The sequence below is a fragment of the Portunus trituberculatus genome, chromosome 8, assembly GCF_017591435.1.
Source record: "Portunus trituberculatus isolate SZX2019 chromosome 8, ASM1759143v1, whole genome shotgun sequence".
Classification (NCBI taxonomy): Eukaryota; Metazoa; Arthropoda; class Malacostraca; order Decapoda; family Portunidae; genus Portunus; species Portunus trituberculatus.
In genome coordinates this window covers 2,552,280-2,570,580 of record NC_059262.1, presented here as the reverse complement: position 1 = coordinate 2,570,580, position 18,301 = coordinate 2,552,280, and the positions used below count along the sequence as shown (strand labels likewise).

General features: G+C 42.4%; 1 protein-coding gene across 1 annotated transcript; it reads right to left on the bottom strand.

The window, feature by feature from the left end:
- Positions 1–4,303: 4,303 nt before the first annotated feature.
- Positions 4,304–18,063, bottom strand: LOC123501034 (DDB1- and CUL4-associated factor 7-like). The gene is made up of 9 exons (XM_045249601.1): positions 17,939–18,063; positions 15,076–15,242; positions 14,570–14,711; positions 14,284–14,385; positions 13,789–14,035; positions 12,912–13,080; positions 10,365–10,390; positions 9,179–9,253; positions 4,304–4,621 (listed from the first exon to the last, which is right to left on the bottom strand). Exons 2-9 carry the CDS (start codon positions 15,177–15,179, stop codon positions 4,446–4,448), a joined length of 1,041 nt encoding a protein of 346 aa, XP_045105536.1. The 5' UTR covers positions 15,180–15,242; positions 17,939–18,063; the 3' UTR covers positions 4,304–4,445.
- Between the last annotated feature and the right edge of the window lie 238 nt (positions 18,064–18,301).

Genomic DNA, 18,301 nt, shown 5'->3' with positions numbered 1-18,301 from the left:
ACAGGCAAATACTGATGGTGGCCCCCAAAAACAAAATGAAAACTCATCCTGACTGCTACAAATGGTGTGGGGAGATGTCTGTTTGTGCCTCTCAGTGGTCAGTCATTGGCGCTGCTAGAGGACACTCCACGTCCACACAGGTGTACATGATCATGACAAACTACAAACTACTCTAGTGTTACTCCTAGCAGCAGCCGACTCAATGAAATGAAAGGTGAGGCTGTAATATGGAACTTAGCACACCCTGACACACAGAGGTGACAGCTGAGGTGGTGGTAGTGTTGAGTCAATGATATGGAATGAGTGATGGTGAGAGGTGAGTGAATGGTACAGAGATGAAATGGTGGTGGTTGTGGTAATGAGGAGAAAGATGGTGTGTGTGTGTGATGATGGTGAAGGATGGGGATGTGATGAGAGACTGTCACCACTTATGCTGAGGTGCTGAAAGACATTCCTTGTACAAAGAGAGAGAGAGAAAGAGTACGAGTGAAAGCAGCTTCTCAAATCAGTAAAGTAACAAATCAGCATCACTAACTAACCACAGAAAAGAAATGACAGAGTACACCATAAAACCAAACACAGCAGTAACAGGCATCTCTCTGCACACTAACACAACTCTATGCCATTCTTTAGAGAGGGAGGCTCGGGCTGGGAGACACCTGGGCAAAATGACAGGTGAGTAAGATGCTCTGTGGTTCAGGAGAGAGGAGGAGGAGGAGGAGAAACCTTTGTATTATGATAGCTTAATATACCAAACTGGTGTCTGTTTCCAGTTCCTCATCTCTCCCTCTTCCAGCCTGGAGTCACTAGAGGTGTGCGTTCCTGTGTTAGGAGGGAGGGTATGAGGGTGACACACTGCTGAGGGGTGACGCCAGCTTCTCACTGGCTGACACCAACACATCCTCACTTTATAAAATTACAAAACTGACTCCAGACAAAATTTTTTCTCTCTCTCTCTCTCTCTCTCTCACACACACACACACACACACACTTAATATGGTTGTCTATTTGGCTGCTGAGTGACACTTAAAAAGATTCATGACACATTTCTTGCCATGGACACACACACACACACCCGGTAGCTCAGTGGTTAGAGCGCTGGCTTCACAAGCCAGATGACCGGGGTTTGATTCTCCGGCCAGGTGGAGATATTTGGGTGTGTCTCCTTTCACGTGTAGCCCCTGTTCACCTAGCAGTGAGTAGATACGGAATGTAAATCAAGGAGTTGTGACCTTGTTGTCCCGGTGTGTGGTGTGTGCCTGGTCTCAGGCCTATCCGAAGATCGGAAATAATGAGCTCTTGAGCTCGTTCCGTAGGATAACGTCTGGCTGTCTTGTCAGAGACTGCAGCAGATCAAACAGTGAAACACACACCACATAGTGTAGTGGCTGGCATGCTTGGCTCACAACCAAGAGGGCCCAGATTCAAATCCTGGGCATGGTGAGGCAAATGGGAAAGCCTCTTAATATGTAGGCCCTCATCACCTAGCAACAAGTAGGTACAGCATGTAACTTGGGTTTTGGCCTCACTGTTCTATTGTGTGGAGTGTGTTGTGGTCTCAGTCCTACTCAAAGATCAGTCTATGAGCTTTGAGATCGCTCCATAATGGGGAAAGCTGGCTGAGTGACCAGCAGGCGACTTGTGAATTACACAACACACACACACACACACACACACACACACACACACACACACACACACAACACAACACCACACACACATGTGCTGCACACAATACAACACACACACACATACACACAAGCATACATGCACCACACCCTGCAAGTAAAGCTACAAAGGGATTAACATCAAGAAAATGACACACGGTCGTCCTGATCTGCACTAAAATCATCTTGGGGCTGCCTACCTGGCCACACCCACCACTGCAGTCCTGCACTCACCACAGAGAAGACAAAGCTCTCGCCGGAGTGAGGAGTGCAAGACCACCACGGCTGGCAGGGTGGCATTATTATTGAGGAATACAACACTGGTCTGAGTGTGCCTAACTGTACAGGATTAGTACAAAAAAATGCATTAGTACTAAGGCTCCCATTCTCAAACACTCAGGATTTCAAAGGTCAAGGCTACAGAGATGATTAGTCATGTCTTCAAGGGTGAACTTTCCTCAATAGTGCAACATCCTTAAGCGTCACCACATCCATGAACCACAGACACACTTCAAAACCCCATTGACCTCAACTAAAACATGCTAACCCATCATCAGCATAATGAAGACCCTTGAAAACTATAGTGACTTGTGGTGCAGCCTGTTCGAAAAAAGTGGTTGAGAATGGCAGCCTTGGTCTCACAGATTGCTGCTACAAGTGCTCTGAGCCACCCCAGCCACTGCTGCACACCTCATACCGCCCTTCAACACTTAACCTAACACATGTAAGTCACTGTTTAGCATTTTGTTGGGTAAATATATCCCTTTTAATTCAGGCTTGGAGTTGGAGTGCATAGAAATCAAAGTATTACAGATGCCAGTGGCTGAGTGTGTGGGCTGCAGCTTCCTGGGGCAGGCAAGGAGTGCTGTGACACTATTAAGGTGTCCTGCTTCACTGCACACGGCTGGCAGTGAAGCTGCCCACATCATTAGTTGTAAAGATTGCATCATGGCTAAACACACACACACACACACACACACACATCTGAACTCACTGTAAACTTGTTGCTCCTGATGCCCCTAACACTTTGACAGGTAAGCACAGATAATGTCAATGATAATGAGCACAATATAAAATGACAGGCCCAGAAAATGTTCTAGTGACTTGATAATTACTATTCCTTTCTTGCCAATGGGTTTTTAAATTATTCTCAAAACTTGCACTTGTCTTATTCTTCAGAACAAACTTTTCCTAGTTTGGTCTTAAGCTTATACCAGTGATTCTGTCAAGCTTGAAAGGTTTTAATAAGCTTAATATATAATTTGCTGCAGTCTGATGGAACTAAAATCTTCCCCAGTCTGGTTTTATTCAAGTTTAAAAACTCATAAACTTGGCCCACTCTGACTCTGTGGAGCTCAAGAACCTAAAATCTTTCCCTAGTTTGTTTTCTTTAAGTTTAGTCCATAAATGTGGCCCAGTCTGATTCTGACAAGCTGAGGGGCCAGCAGCCAAGAGCCAACCTGTTAGTGCTAAGATGCTGCATGCCACACAATAACAAACTAGTTAAATAAAAGCCAAACTAAGACAATGATGTTTCTTGACTGACCCACCAACTGACTGGCTGACTGACACTTTAAACTAACTTTGTACTTTTTAGAATTTTCCTTCCTCGGCACAAGCTAGCCCAGCGATGCCACGGAACACAGGGAGAACAGAACACTCAGCAACAAGCACAACTGGTGATGCTGGTGGTGTTTACAGGCTTGTCAATACACCACTAACACTACCACTCGTACCAAGATAAAAAAGAAAAAGGGTAGATGAAGACAATAATGGTGTTTGCAAGACATTTCAAAGCCACAAAGAAACAAAGTAAATGAGGGTGGTGGTGTGTTTGGTGTTTGAATCATCCTTCAACACCACAAACACATAAAAAGGTAAAAAGTAAAGATAATAATAATGATTTAGGTAGTTAGCACACCACAAACACTGCCACTCAACACTCTCTCTCTCTCTCTCTCTCACACACCATTGCCAGAACATAACACCTTTGGACACCCCTGCAATATTAACAACACAGCATCATACCCCTACATCATTCTCAAACCAGTGTCACATCTCTACATCATTGCCAGAACAGTGTCATAGCTTTACACATACCCCTACATCATTGCCAGAACAGTGTTACATCTCTGGGGATACCTGTACACCATTTCCAGAACAGTAAAGCATCTCTGGGGACCTCACATTACTGCCAGAACAGCAGCACACCCTGGGAGGACCACAGTTGAGCATTCGAGACCCTAGTGGAGTTTTGACGAGTGACGGAGAGGGGAACGTGGGAGAGATGGGAAGAACAATGGGGAAAAATAAGATAGAAATTAAGAGAGGTTTTTTTGGTATTCTGTAACTCTCTCTCTCTCTCTCTTTCTTTATGAGACACTCACACAAACCACAAGAGTCACAGAAAATGATATAAAGACAAAGAAAGGAAGGAAAATAAATGAAGATGAAAAGAAAAAAATTCCAGGGTGTTTCTCTCTCTCTCTCTCTCTCTCTCTCTCTCTCACACACACACACACACACACACACACACACACACCAAGAACCTTAGAAAACAGAGCAATGATAAAGATGAAGAAACAGATAAAAAAAAAAAAAAATTAATGAATAAAATAAAGTTGTATTTATTCTCTCTCTCTCAGAGACACACACACACCCCAGAAACCTTCAAAACCAAAACAAAGAAACCAAACCAGAAGCAAAACACAGATCAATAAATCACACAAAGAAACACCCACAACTTGCACTCTCCCTCTCACTCCCGCTCTCCCTCTCTCACACTCGCAGGATCTCCAGACACTTGTTGTAGCAGATGGCGATCCAGTCAGGCTGTGTCGCGCCCCACTGGATCTGGTTAATCTCCCCCTCAGCGGCTGTGTAGGCTAGTATGGGGTCCTCAATGGCACGGGGCATCTGTTGCACGTCCCAGATCAGCGCCTGGTGGTCGTCCCCTGGGGTAATGATGGTGGTGGTTAGGTTAAGGGATATAGAGAAGGTAAGTGGGGTTTTGAGAGGACATTTGAGATAGTAGTAGTAGTAGTGGTAGTTGCTGTTGTTGTTGTGGTGGTGGTGTGTTAGATTAGTTGAGAGAGAGAGAGAGAGAGAGAGAGAGAGAGAGAGAGAGAGAGAGAGAGAGAGAGAGAGAGAGAGAGAGAGAGAAGAACAATCAACTAGGTAAGCCATGTTGATAGAATTTTCAGAGACGTATAATTTGCTAAGGAATATTGGAATAGCATTTCACTATATGGACAAAGAAATGATGAAGAAATTGATAAGTACTAAAATAAGACCCAGATTGGAATATGCAGTTGTGTGGACCCCTCATAAAAAGAAACACAAGGAAATTGGAGAGACTACAAAAAATGGCTACAAGAATGGTTCCAGAATTTAAAGGGATGACATATGAGGAGAGACTAAAAGCTACGGATCTACCAACCCTGGAACAGAGAAGAGAGAGAGGGGATCTGATACAAGTTTATAAATTGATTAATGGAATAGATCAAGTGGATAATGAGAAACTAATCCTGAGAGAAGAATATGACTTTAGAAGCACAAGATCGCATAGTAAGAAACTAAGGAAGGGACGATGTCTGAGAGATGTTAAAAAATTTAGTTTCCCGCAAAGATGTGTTGAGACTTGGAACAGTTTGAGTGAGGAAGTGGTATCAGCAAAGAGTGTACATAGTTTTAAAGAAAAATTGGATAAGTGTAGATATGGAGACGGGACCACACGAACATAAAGCCCAGGCCCTGTAAAACAACAACTAAGTAAATACACACGCACTGGCGCCGTTCCGACAATCAGCTGATCTTCACTACATACCTGTTGTACAGTATTTACAGTGGCCTGGGCAGGTAGTGTGGACTCATTTTTTTTTCATGAAATCAATTATTAAGGAATGATGAGTGAAAAAGAGATTCCATCAAAATGCAGACATAAGACTAGAGAAGGAATGAAAGCTGATGATGACTATGTTGATGAGGGTGAGCGCGTATGCGAAGGCTTCGATACGATGACTACTTCACTACTTAAGAGAGTGTTAAATATTGAACATAAACTAGATAAATTGATAAAGGAGAAGATGGAAATGAAAGAGAATGAAGAACAGGAAAAATAGTTTATAAAACTGAGAGAAAGGATAAAAAAAGTGGAAGAAAATGAAGCTAGGATAAGAGCGAAAAATGAAGAACTCGGTAAAGCCGAGAAAGAAAAAGAGAAGCTGAAAGATCTAGTAAACAAGGAAGAGGAAAGAGTACAGAACGTGATTAAAAAAGAAGTACAAGCATGGAGTCCAAGATAAGAAAAATAAGGCTGATTTTCAGGAGGTGATTCAAGAACAACTTAAAGAAAAAGAAGAAAATATGACAAACAAAATGATAGGAGTCCTCAAGACAAAAGAAAATTTAGTTAGAGAAATTGCAGAAAAAAAGAAGAGTGTAGTCGTATTTGGAATTAAAGAAAAAAATATAAAATATAGACCAAAAAGAGAAAAAGAAGAAACGAAATCAGTCAAAGACCTACTGAAGAATCTAAACGACGAAGATAGGCAGAACTTGGAAGAGGAAGTAGAAGAAATAAACAGAATGGGACCATATCAAGAAGGAAAACGAGACCAATTAAAATACTACTAAAATCACAAGCAGCAACAGAAGAAATATTATATAGAACAACAAAACTTAGAGAAACAGAAGGCTGCAAGGATATCTATATAAAGAAAAATAGAAATGAGGAAGAAAGGAAGAGATACAATGAACTGGCAGCAGCAGTAAGGAAAAGAATAATGAAAGGTCAGAAGAGGAAAAAAGGCATTTTTGGAGAATTCTAGGAGACAGGATAAGGAAATGGTATATAAACGAGAAGGAAGAGAAAAAGTGGAACAAGTTTAACTAAAAATGATAAAGGCAAAAGACTAAAAATGATGTATACGAACATAGACGGGTTTTATCAAGTAAATTAGAATTAAGAGATTACATAAAGAAAGAAAATCCGGATATTGTATGCCTGGCTGAAACAAAACTAAATGAGGCAATCAAAATAGACTTGGATAATAGGTATAATGTATGGAGAAGAGACAGAGTGGGTAAAGGAGGAGGAGGAGTCATGATTATGTTAAGGAAGGAGATAGTGATAAACCAAGTGGAATGTGGGGAAGGAAAAGCAGAAGTATTGTATGTTAAGATGCATATTAATAAAAAAGAGTTAACAATCATTGTAACATATGTGCCACCAAAAACAAATTCATGGACCAATCAAGAATATAAAGACATGATAGATGACACAATAAGGAGTTTAACGAGAATTGTTAAAGAAAGGAAAAAAGTGATATTAGTAGGAGATTTCAACTGTAAAGAAGTGGACTGGGAAAATTATGAAAGTGGTATGGGGAAGAAGCCTGGGGAGAAAGATTCTTGAACCTAATGATACACAATATGATGGACCAGAGAGTAAAGGAATGCACAAGATTCAGAGGAAACAACGAGCCGAAGAGATTGGATCTAGTTTTACAAGGGTATACAAATGAATGATGATATAAGATATAAGTGGCCATTGGGAAAGAGTGACCATGTAATATTAGAAATAGATATAGAAGAGGGAAAGGAAGATAGAGACGATTCATACAAAGGAGACCGATTAATTTACAGAAAGGCTGATATTGAGAATCTCAAGAACTATTTTAAAACGTAAACTGGGAGGAGATGGAAAACTCAGAGACAATGCAAGAGAAATATAACTTATTTTTGGAAATATACAAAACAGGAGTCAGGAATATGTCCCAAAATATAGACCTAAAGAAGAAGGAAAGAAAGATTGGTTTAATGCAAGGTGTGCTAGGGCAAAGGAGAAAAGAGATGGAGCATGGAAAAGGTGGAGGAGAAATAGAAATCCAGCAAATAAGGAAAACTTCAAGGCAGCGAGAAATGAATATGTTAAGGTGAGGAAGGAAGAGGAAAAGAACTTGAAAAGGACATTGTCGAAAAATGTAAGGAGCAACCAAAATTGTTCTATAGATTCATAAATGGAAAAATTAGGCAAAAGAAACAATAGAAAGGTTAAAAGGAGAGAACGGGATGGTGGAAGACCCAAAAAGTATGGCAGAACTATTAAATAATAAATTCCAGGAGGTCTTTACTAAGGAATTCAAATTTGAAAGGCCACAGAGTAATAGAGAGACAATCTATATGAAAGAGATTAAAGTAACCAAGCTTGAAATAAAAGAGTTAATGAAGGAACTGGATGAAGAGAAGGCAATGGGACCAGATGAAGTTTCAGGCAGAATACTGAAAGAATGTAGGGAAGAACTAGCAAGTCCTATATACAACATCATAAAATGCTCAATAGAAAATGGAACAGTGCCAGTAGAATGGAAAAGGCGTTTGACAAAGTGCCACATGCAAGATTACTATGGAAGTTAGAGGAGAAGGGTGGCTAAAAGGAAGCACATTGAGATGGATACAAAATTATTTGAGGGGGAGAGAAATAAGGACGGTAGTTAAAGATATAAAGTCCAAGTGGAGAGCAGTAGAAAGTGGAGTGCCACAGGGGTCAGTATTGGCACCAATACTTTTCCTCATTTTTATTAACGACATGCCAGAAGGAGTGAACAGCTACATAAATCTGTTTGCAGATGATACGAAACTGTGCAGAGTTATAAAGCAAAAAAGAGGATTGTGAAATACTGCAAGAAGACCTAAATAAGATCTGGGAATGGAGTAAGAAGTGGGAAATGGAATTCAATGTGAACAAAAGCCATGTCATGGAAATGGGAAAGAGTGAAAGACAACCTGTGGGAATCTATAAGATGGGAGATGGAGTAGAACTGGAGAAAGTTAAAAGGAAAAGGACTTAGGAGTGATGATGGAAGAAAACAATCAACCAGTAAGCCATATTGATAGAATTTTAGAGAAACATATAATTTGCTAAGGAATATTGGAATAGCATTTAACTACATGGACAAAGAAATGATGAAGAAATTGATAAGTACTATAATAAGACCCAGATTGGAATATGCAGGAGTAGTGTGGACCCCTCATAAAAGAAACACATAAGGAAATTGAGAGACTACAAAAATGGCTACAAGAATGGTTCCAGAATTTGAAGGGATGACATATGAGGAGAGACTAAAGGCTATGGATCTACCAACCCTGGAACAAAGAAGGAGAGAGGAGACCTGATACAAGTTTATAAATTGATCAACGGAATGGACCAAGTGGATAATGAGAAACTGATCCTGAGAGAAGAATATGACATCCAAAGCACAAGATCGCATAGTAAAAAGCTGAGAAAAGGAAGATGTCTGAGAGATGTTAAAAAATATAGTTTCCCGCTAAGATGTATTGAGACGTGGAACAGTTTAAATGAAGAAGTAGTGTCTGCAACGAGTGTGCATACTTTTAAAGTAAGATTGGATAAGTGTAGATATGGAGACGGGGCCACACGAGCATAGAGCCCAGGTCCTGTAAAACTACAACTAGGTAAACTAGGTAAATACACACACACACACACACACCTGCAGTACAGATGTGCACGGAAGAGTGAGGTGCCCATGCGATGCCATTGACACAGGCACGGTGGTTGTTGAGACACAGACAGGCACTGACGTCCAGGATGATTACCTAGCGGAGGAGAGGTGGTGAGGGTGATGCTGAATATACACACAGATTTCTCAAACCTAAAAATTCTTTCACACACACACACACAAACAGGATAAATCAAAATGCTACACAAAAAACACACACAAAAAAATATACAAAGAAGGTGAGAAAAATTTGTACCAATAAGACAACATAGAGAAGTTGGAAAGCAGGACTGGTTTAACGATAGATGTGAAAAGGCTAGAACAAGAAAAGAGGATGCATGGAAGAGGTGGAGAAGGAAAAGACGGATTAAGCAGTGGGAAAGTTACAAAAGAGCAAGAAATGAATATGTGTTGATTAGAAGAGAAGAAAGAAAGAAACAAGAAAAGGATATAATTGATAAATGTAAAGACCAACCAAGGCTTTTTACAGACATGTGAACAACAACATCAAAAATAGAGAAAGTATTGAAAGTTTAGAAGTAAATGGAGTATACAGTGAAGATCCCAGGAAATGGCAGAGGCTATGAATGGATGCTTTCGGAAGGTATTCACAAAGGAGACTGCTTTTGACAAACCACTGGTAATGGAACAGAAAGGGATTATGAAGGAGTTTCAAGTAACTGTGGAGGAGATCAAGAACATGATGGGGAGTTTAGAAGTGAGAAAAGCTGTGGGACCTGATGGGGTATCAGGATGGATTTTAAGAGAATGCAGGGAGCAATTGGCAGAAAAAGTTTGTGAAGTAATTGATGCCTCATTAAGGGAAGGTGTAGTGCCCCAAGACTGGAAAAGAGCTAACATTGTCCCAATCTATAAATCAGGTAACAAGAGAGACCCATTGAACTATAGACCAGTGTCACTTACAAGTGTGGTAGCTAAGATGTGTGAGAGGGTGGTGAAGACTAGATGGACAGACTTCTTGGAGAAAATGACATACTTTGTGAGTGTCAATTTGGTTTTAGGAAAGGGCGTTCATGCACGACAAACCTGATATGTTACTATTCGAGGGTGATAGATGTAATACAGGAAAGAGATGGTTGGGCTGATGGAATATATCTGGATTTAAAAAAGGCCTTTGATAAGGTACCACACCAGAGACTGATCTGGAAACTTGAAATGGTAGGAGGAGTGCATGGCAGTTTACTAAAATGGATGGAAGACTTTTGGTAGGAAGAGAAATGAGAACAATAATTAAGGACAGACCATCAGAATGGGGATTGGTGGAGAGTGGAGTTCCACAGGGATCAGTGTTGGCACCAGTAATGTTCGCAGTCTACATAAATGACATGGTGGATGGGGTGTCCAGTTATGTGAGCCTATTTGCAGACGATGCAAAATTGTTAAGAAAAGTGAGATGTGACAAAGATTGCGAACTACTCCAGGAAGACTTGGACAGAATATGGAAATGGAGCTGTACATGGCAAATGGAGTTCAACACGACAAAATGCAAGAAAATAGAGTTTGGCAAGAGTGAAAGAAGAATCAGGAGTATGTACAAGATAGGAAATGAAGACATAAAACCAGTCATGAAGAAAAAGACCTTGGGGTGACAATTACCAATGACCTATCGCCAGAGAGACATATAAACAAAATAATTGGAGAAGTATTGAACTTATTGAGGAACATAAGAGTGGCGTTCGTATATCTAGATGAAGAAATGATGAAGAAAATAATTACTGCAATGATAAGACCGAGGCTTGAATATGCAACAATACAGTGGGCTCGAACTTAAAGAAACACATAAGGAAACTAGAGAAAGTACAGAGGGCTGCAACAAAATGGTGCCTGACTTAAGAGATTTGACTTATGAAGACAGACTGAAAAGAATGCAACTTCCAACCCTGGAAAACAGAAGAGAAAGGGAGACCTGATAGCAATATACAGAGTGATGATTGGCATGGAAAAAATGGATAGGGAAGATCTGTGTATGTGGAATGGAAGAATGTCGAGAGGGCATGGGAAAAACTAAAATGGCCACTTATAGGAGAGATGTGAAAAATATAGCTTCCCTCATAGAAGGGTGGAAGCATGGAATAGTTTAGACGTGGAAGTGGTCAACGCAAGGAATATTCATGATTTTAAGAAAAAGCTGGACATTAATAGATATGGAGACGGGACAACACGAGCATAGCTCTTTTCCCGTATGTTACAATTAGGTAAATACAATTAGGTAAATACACACACACACACACACACACACACACACACACACAGACACACACACACACATATCAGGGTGGCATTTAATTACATGGACAAGAGTATGATGAAAAAGATCATAACTACAAGGATAAGACCTAGACTTGAATATGCAGCAGTGGTGTAGTCACCACACACGCAAAAAGGCATCAGGAAGCTAAAAATCCAAAGGATAGCCACAAAAATGGTGCCATAAATAAAAGACCTTCCTAATGAAGATAGACTAAAGGAAATGGAACTACTAACTTTGAGGGATAGACGGGAAAGAGGAGATTTAATAACGATGTACAAGATAGTGAACAGTATGGAAAAGACAGATAGACAAGACCTGGTATCACTGTTTGAAGCTGGAGACAGACAGACAAGAGGACACTGTAAGACCATGAAAAGTCAGTGTTTGAGACACATTAAAAAGTTTAGTTTTCCACATGGGACAGCAGACATCTGGAACAGACTGAATGATGAGATTGTAACAGCAGAAAGTGTGCACAAATTTAAGGAAAATGTGGATAAAATTATATATGGAGACGGGTGACTATGAGCCCTGCTCCAACCCTGTAATATACAACTACAGGTTGAACCCCGATTTAACGACAAGCTCGGGGATTTGCCGTTGCCGTTAAATCGATTTTGCCGTTAAAGCCGATAAATACTAAAAATATAAGAAAATAATAGAAAATAAAAAGTTAGGTTAGGAGAAAACGAAAATTAATGTTCTTTCTGTGCAATAGTCAATGACAAACGCTTTTCTTTTCACTTGGACCACTTTTTCCAAAGTCTGCAGGCCTTTTCGCCATTTGCCAAAATATATCACCGAACTAACAAAGACTAGGACGAAGTAAACGAATACGCCTTCTCTCTATGCTGTCTAGGCGGAAATAACGCTTGTGGCGGAAACTGCACGTGGGTTGAGCGGCACACCAGCGCGTACATCGGTGCGGCGGAATCGGTACTAGGCGATGCCGGTAAATGCCGAAATGCCGTTAAAGACAACACTATGTTCCCACGGAAATTTTGCCGTTAAACACGGGATTCCGGTAAATCGCGTGCCGTTAAAGCGGGGTTCAACCTGTAGGTAAATATAACTAGGTAAATACACACACACACACACACACACACACACACACACACACACACACACACACACACACACACACACACACACACACACCTAACTGCTATATATAGAGCATGGAAGGGGATGGACACACTTGACAAAGAAGACCTATTAGTGTGGGAGTCAAGAAATACAAAGGGACACGGCATGAAATTGAAAAAGACAGCGTGTAGAAGAGACATTAAGAAATACAGCTTTCCAAACAGAAGCACAGAAATATGGAACACGTTGGATGAAACAGTGGGCCAAGCAAGAAATATTCCTGACTTTATGGCTAAACTAGATAACTACAGGTATGGAGACAGGACAGCACAAGCATAACTCTTTTCCTGTAAAACACACACACACACACACACACACACACACTCGCAGGCGTCCATGGCCACGGTGGACAGGTAGTTGGGGTCCTGCTTGTTCCAGGCGAGGCGCAGCAGTGGGGTGTGTGCAGGGTCCTCGTAGATGATGGTGGAGTGCTCAAGGTGCCGCAGGTCAAACATCCGCACCGACCCATCCGCTCCTGTGGCAATGGTGGTGGTGGTGGTGGTGAGGGGGCAGTGGAGGGTGGCGGGTGGTAGAATGCAGGGTGATGGTTAATGGTGGTGGTGGTGAGGAAGAGAGCAGAGGATGATGGGTGAGAGTGGAGGGTGATGAGAATTGGAAGGGTGGAAGAGGAGGGGGAGATTGGAGAGTAATGGGTGGATGAGTGGAGGGTGATAGTGATGGTAAAGGGTAGAGAGGGACAGTGGAGGGTAATAGTGGTGAGGAGGAGGGGAAGAATGGACAGTGGTGGTGGTGGTGGTGGAGATGATGGGTGGAGTGAAGATATGTAGATAGTGATGATAGTGAAATGTGGTTATGTATCTGTATTTTCATATTACACACACACACACACACACACACACACACACACACACACACACACACACACACACACACTTATTCTAGATCACAAACACAGATAAACAAACATCCATAAAATAACCAACCCACCTAAACACTGCAAAACACACACACACACACACCAACAAACCCAAACCCACCTTAACCCGACAATCACACACACACACACACACACAACACCCAGACAAATAAACCTAAAAAAAAACACGCACACACACATAAACACAACCCACCCCATATAAACCCCTACACACACACACACACACACACACATCCCTAAACCCCCAAATAAACCCCTACACACACACACACACACACAACGCACCAACAGAAGCAAACATATCACGTCCACCACCGGCGCGGGAGAAGGCGATATCAAAGACCTCCTTGTCGTGAGCAATGAGTTGAGTCTTGACGTGCCCCGACACTACATTGACCCGCCCCAGCATCTGCCCCGTCTCCAGGCCCCAGATGGTGCAAGTGGTGTCTATGGAGGAGGTGCCGATGAGGTTTGGCTCCACCTCGTTCCAGTCAAAAGACGTGAGGGGAGCACAGAAGTCCGAGTTCTTGTTCTGTTGGGGATTGAAGTGTGAGTGTGTGGGGGTGTTTAGGAGTGAGTCGGGTTGTGTTGGGGAGAGAGGGAGAGAGTGTGAGGGTGTGTGAAGGTGTGTAAGTGTGTGTGTGTGGGGAAGTTTGAGTTTGTGGGTATATTAAGAGAAAGAGAGAGAGAGAGAGTGTGTGTGTGTGTGTGTGTGTGTGTGTGTGTGTGTGTGTGTGTGTGTGTGTGTGTGTGTGTGTGTGTGTGTGTAGAGCCACTCACATTGTTGAGGAGGCAGGCCATGCGTGTGTCGCCATCGTTGCCCTGTTGCCACACTCTCAGGTAGTCGCCACTCGTCGCCAGCAAGTCAGGGTAGATGCCTTTCTGCGGGAGACACTCGGACACTCAGACACAGGGGGGAGAGGATGGGAGATACAGGGATGGTGACTGTGTAGTAGTAGTAGTAGTAGTAGTAGTAAACAAATACACAATTCATAAAAAGAAGGAAAAATACCAATCTATCTAAACTAAAACTCTCTCTCTCTCTCTCTCACAGACACACACTCACACTATCAGGAATCCACATAATCTTGGTGGTGGGGTAGGGGTGGTCGAAGGTAGAGCGAACCACAAACTCAGAGGTGTCTTCATCCAGCTGGACAATTTGCACCTTGTTGTTGTACTCCTCCACAAAGCTGCCCACCGCTAGTCTGTCACCAAGAGAGGGAGAGGGAGTGAGAGGTGGTAGGAGAGAGTGACATGGGGAGAGACAAGGAGGAGAGGAGAAGGGAAGGGAAGGGAAAGGAAGGGAAAGGAGGAGGAAGAGGAAGAGGATAAAGCTTAAAGAAAAGATATAACTGAGAATAAATAAAAGACAGTGTAGGTAGATCAAATTTAATACTAATTCACAAGCCAAACACACAAATGCATGAAGGAATATTGAAACTAATGACTAACACACACACACACACACACACACACACACTCTTTCACTCACTCACTCTCAAAGAAAAAACACCATCAAAGCCTCAAAAACACCTCAAAACACCACCACACACACACACACACACTGACCTGAACCTCTTGTCGGGCCGCACAGACCAGTTCATGCTGTAGAGTGTCCATTGCGCTGAGTACTTGTAAATCTCCTTCCTCTTTGGTGGAGGGTGGACTGACATGGTGGTAGTGGCGGCGGTGGTGGTAGTGTCTTTCCTCACTCCTCTGTGACGTCAACCTGTGAGCTATGGTAATTACTGTCAGCCTCTGAATGGAATGGGGTGGTTTAGGTGAGGCAGAAAGAAGAGGAGTTGATTTAGAAGGAAGGCAAAGATAGTGAGGGGAGGCATAGAAGAGGAAGATAAGATAAGTAACTGAGGACAAACACAAAAGAGAGAGAGAGAGAGAGAGAGAGAGAGAGAGAGAGAGAGAGAGAGAGAGAGAGAGAGAGAGAGAGAGAGAGAGAGAGAGAGAGAGAGAGAGAGAGAAAACGGGGGGAGTGCATAAACTGTGCGTTGATTAAAATTCATCAATATGCTATTTTGTATTGTCATTTATGTTCTGTATTCAATGTCAATGGTGTACGTTCTGTTTAAAGTGACATCATTGGAACTGTTTTATAATACTACTAGAATTTAGTCTTAGTTGTGTGTGTGTGTGTGTGTGTGTGTGTGTGTGTGTGTGTGTGTGTGTGTGTGTGTGTACCTAATTGTGTGTGTGTGTGTGTGTGTGTGTGTGTGTGTGTGTGTGTGTGTGTGTGTGTGTGTGTGTGTGTGTGTGTGTGTGTGTGAGTATTACAAGATTGGTACTAATGGAACTCAGGAGTGGTTTGTACTGTGTTGTGAGGGAGCTGTTTCTAATTTAGTAGACAGTTCGTGAGATAAACATTTACTCAGACCACTGCTGAGTGTTGCATTGTCTCTGGTGTGTTTCCATGATGTTTGCTAGTTTGTCATACACTTTCCCTAATTGTTCAATACCGTAGTAAATATTGAGAGCATGCTGTCGTTCAGGTGGGTCGTGGTACATATACGGTTGTACCACAGTGTTCATGATTTGACGATATTTGTACCCTGAAAATCTGTCTGTCTCTCTTCTTTGGCCAAGGTGAAGGACAGGAGGCAGTGTGTTGGATGACTATTATTTGTTTCAATGACAGAGTAACATTATTGATTGGTTTGGTTACAAGTGTGAAGAGTTATTTACCTGTATCATTTATCTGTATTTGGTATTAACTGTAATGATTGCCCTAAATTGGGCCAATAAATGGAGAGTGCTTTAAGTGTCTATACATTCGCCTGGTGGCACAGTGCAGCCCCCACAGCTAGGTTAGATTAAAGTCCCAGCAGGGGGCTGGCAACCTCTGGCTAGGTTAATGTCCTAGCATGGGGCTGGGGGGGGAGGACAGGCAGGGTCTAAGTTGGGCAGAGGGCTCCCAGTTACATTAGGTTGGGTGGCACTTTCCAGCTCTCCTCGTTTCCCAGCTCCTCCCTTTGCAGCTCTTTCACTTGGCTGAAATGTCGGGGGAATAAAAATATGACAACCCAAACTAACCTAATCTTAAATTTCAAAAGCTAACCTAACTAATGTAACCTGGTGGAAGCAACATGCACTACTGATACATTTTCTTCAGAACCTTTGTGACCAATAGCATGGTTAGGCTACATTAGCTAGGTTAGATTAGGTTGCCGTATTTTCATTCCCATGTCATGACAGCTGAATGAAAGAGCTGCAAAACAAGGAGAGCTGGAGGGATGACTTCATTAGGATAGTGCTGGTTCAGTTAGCAAAATTCAAAATATTATGCAAGATTCCCTTTGATGGCTAATATCTAAAATCAGTTCTCAGTAACACAAAACGACTACAACTTGTCAACACATATACTCACTTTACTTCACGTTTATAATTTTTTTTTTCGGCAAGCCCTTTACTGGCTTGTAGTGGTGTTTTGGACAACTCAGAATTGTGTCAGAAACAGAGCCCAGAGACCAGTATTCCTCAGTCTTGTTGTGGCTCTTTACATTAGTAGGGCATTGTGGATCGTGTGGGACTTGTGATGTCTATCAATCACGTGTCCCGGCATCCAATGAGAGCCACCCTTGCTCAGAGTTATTCACAGTACTGCATTGGTTTCTCATGAGAGGGTGAACCACGTCTAGACAATTTCCTAGGCTGCTAGAGGGGGGGTGCTGTGCCCCCTGGCCATTCTAGAATGAATAATTGGCAAATAATTTGCAAAAAAACTTTTTTTTACTTGCACTTTTCCTTTAGATTTTATTAATGCCAAAAATGGAGTATTTTAGCTTTCCCCACCCCAAACCCTGATTTCCCTCAAGGTCCCCAAGTTAAGTGTTCTTGGGGGGAAGATTGGTGATGAAAGGGAGGAAGGACTTGTTCTAGATATTCATCCCTTAGATATTTGAACTCTTATTTCAATTGGCATTCGTCACCTCCCTCCCCCCCAATTCCTGACAAGCCCCCAAGCTTGTTGTTACGGGAGCGGTGCTGACTCATTCGCTACAAACACCGACCAGCCCCAATGGCTCCTCCAGAAGGAGTGTCATCTGTGAGCACCTGTCACCAACACTGAGAGAGGCGTGGTGTGAACGGTCAACAACATTCAAAAACTGTCACCAAGATAATTAGCAGTGTTCATTTGAAGGACTGACACGCTGGATAGCAGGGAACACACACACACAATCCTGATGCTCCGCCAGGCAGGGAATAGAGGAAAACAAGTACGTCACTGAGACACAAACCGTGACTGTTGTGTTGCGAGGTGAGCAGCGCTGGCCACTCACTGCCTTGCTATCACCGGGACGCCCCTGCACACACCTCCCTCACGCTCTCACTACGCCCACCCACGCCTCCATACGCCACACACACACGCCCGTGGCCCTAATGCACCGCCACGCAGGGAATGAGTGGCGCCGCGACTCACCTCACACTTTGATGCGGCGGAAAATGCGAGCGAGTGTGTAAGCAGCGAGAAATGGCGGGCAGCACTTGTTTACAGTGACCAGGAGCACCAACCCTTCAATGGTGCGCTTTGTTGTCTCTAATATCACAACTACCCTTCTTGTTACGCATATCCATCCACACCATTATTGTTTATATTCACTGTGGCTTGGTTTCAATATCTGTATTCCGCGTGGTTACTGAGAAATAACTGGTACATTTGATAGCAACACACGTTTATAATGGTTTATTTGAAATAGATGGCCTTTTTTGTAGCTAATAAATTAGTTTCATAAAATATATCATAAAATTCCATTGTTTTATTGTCTAGCAACAATACCATTAA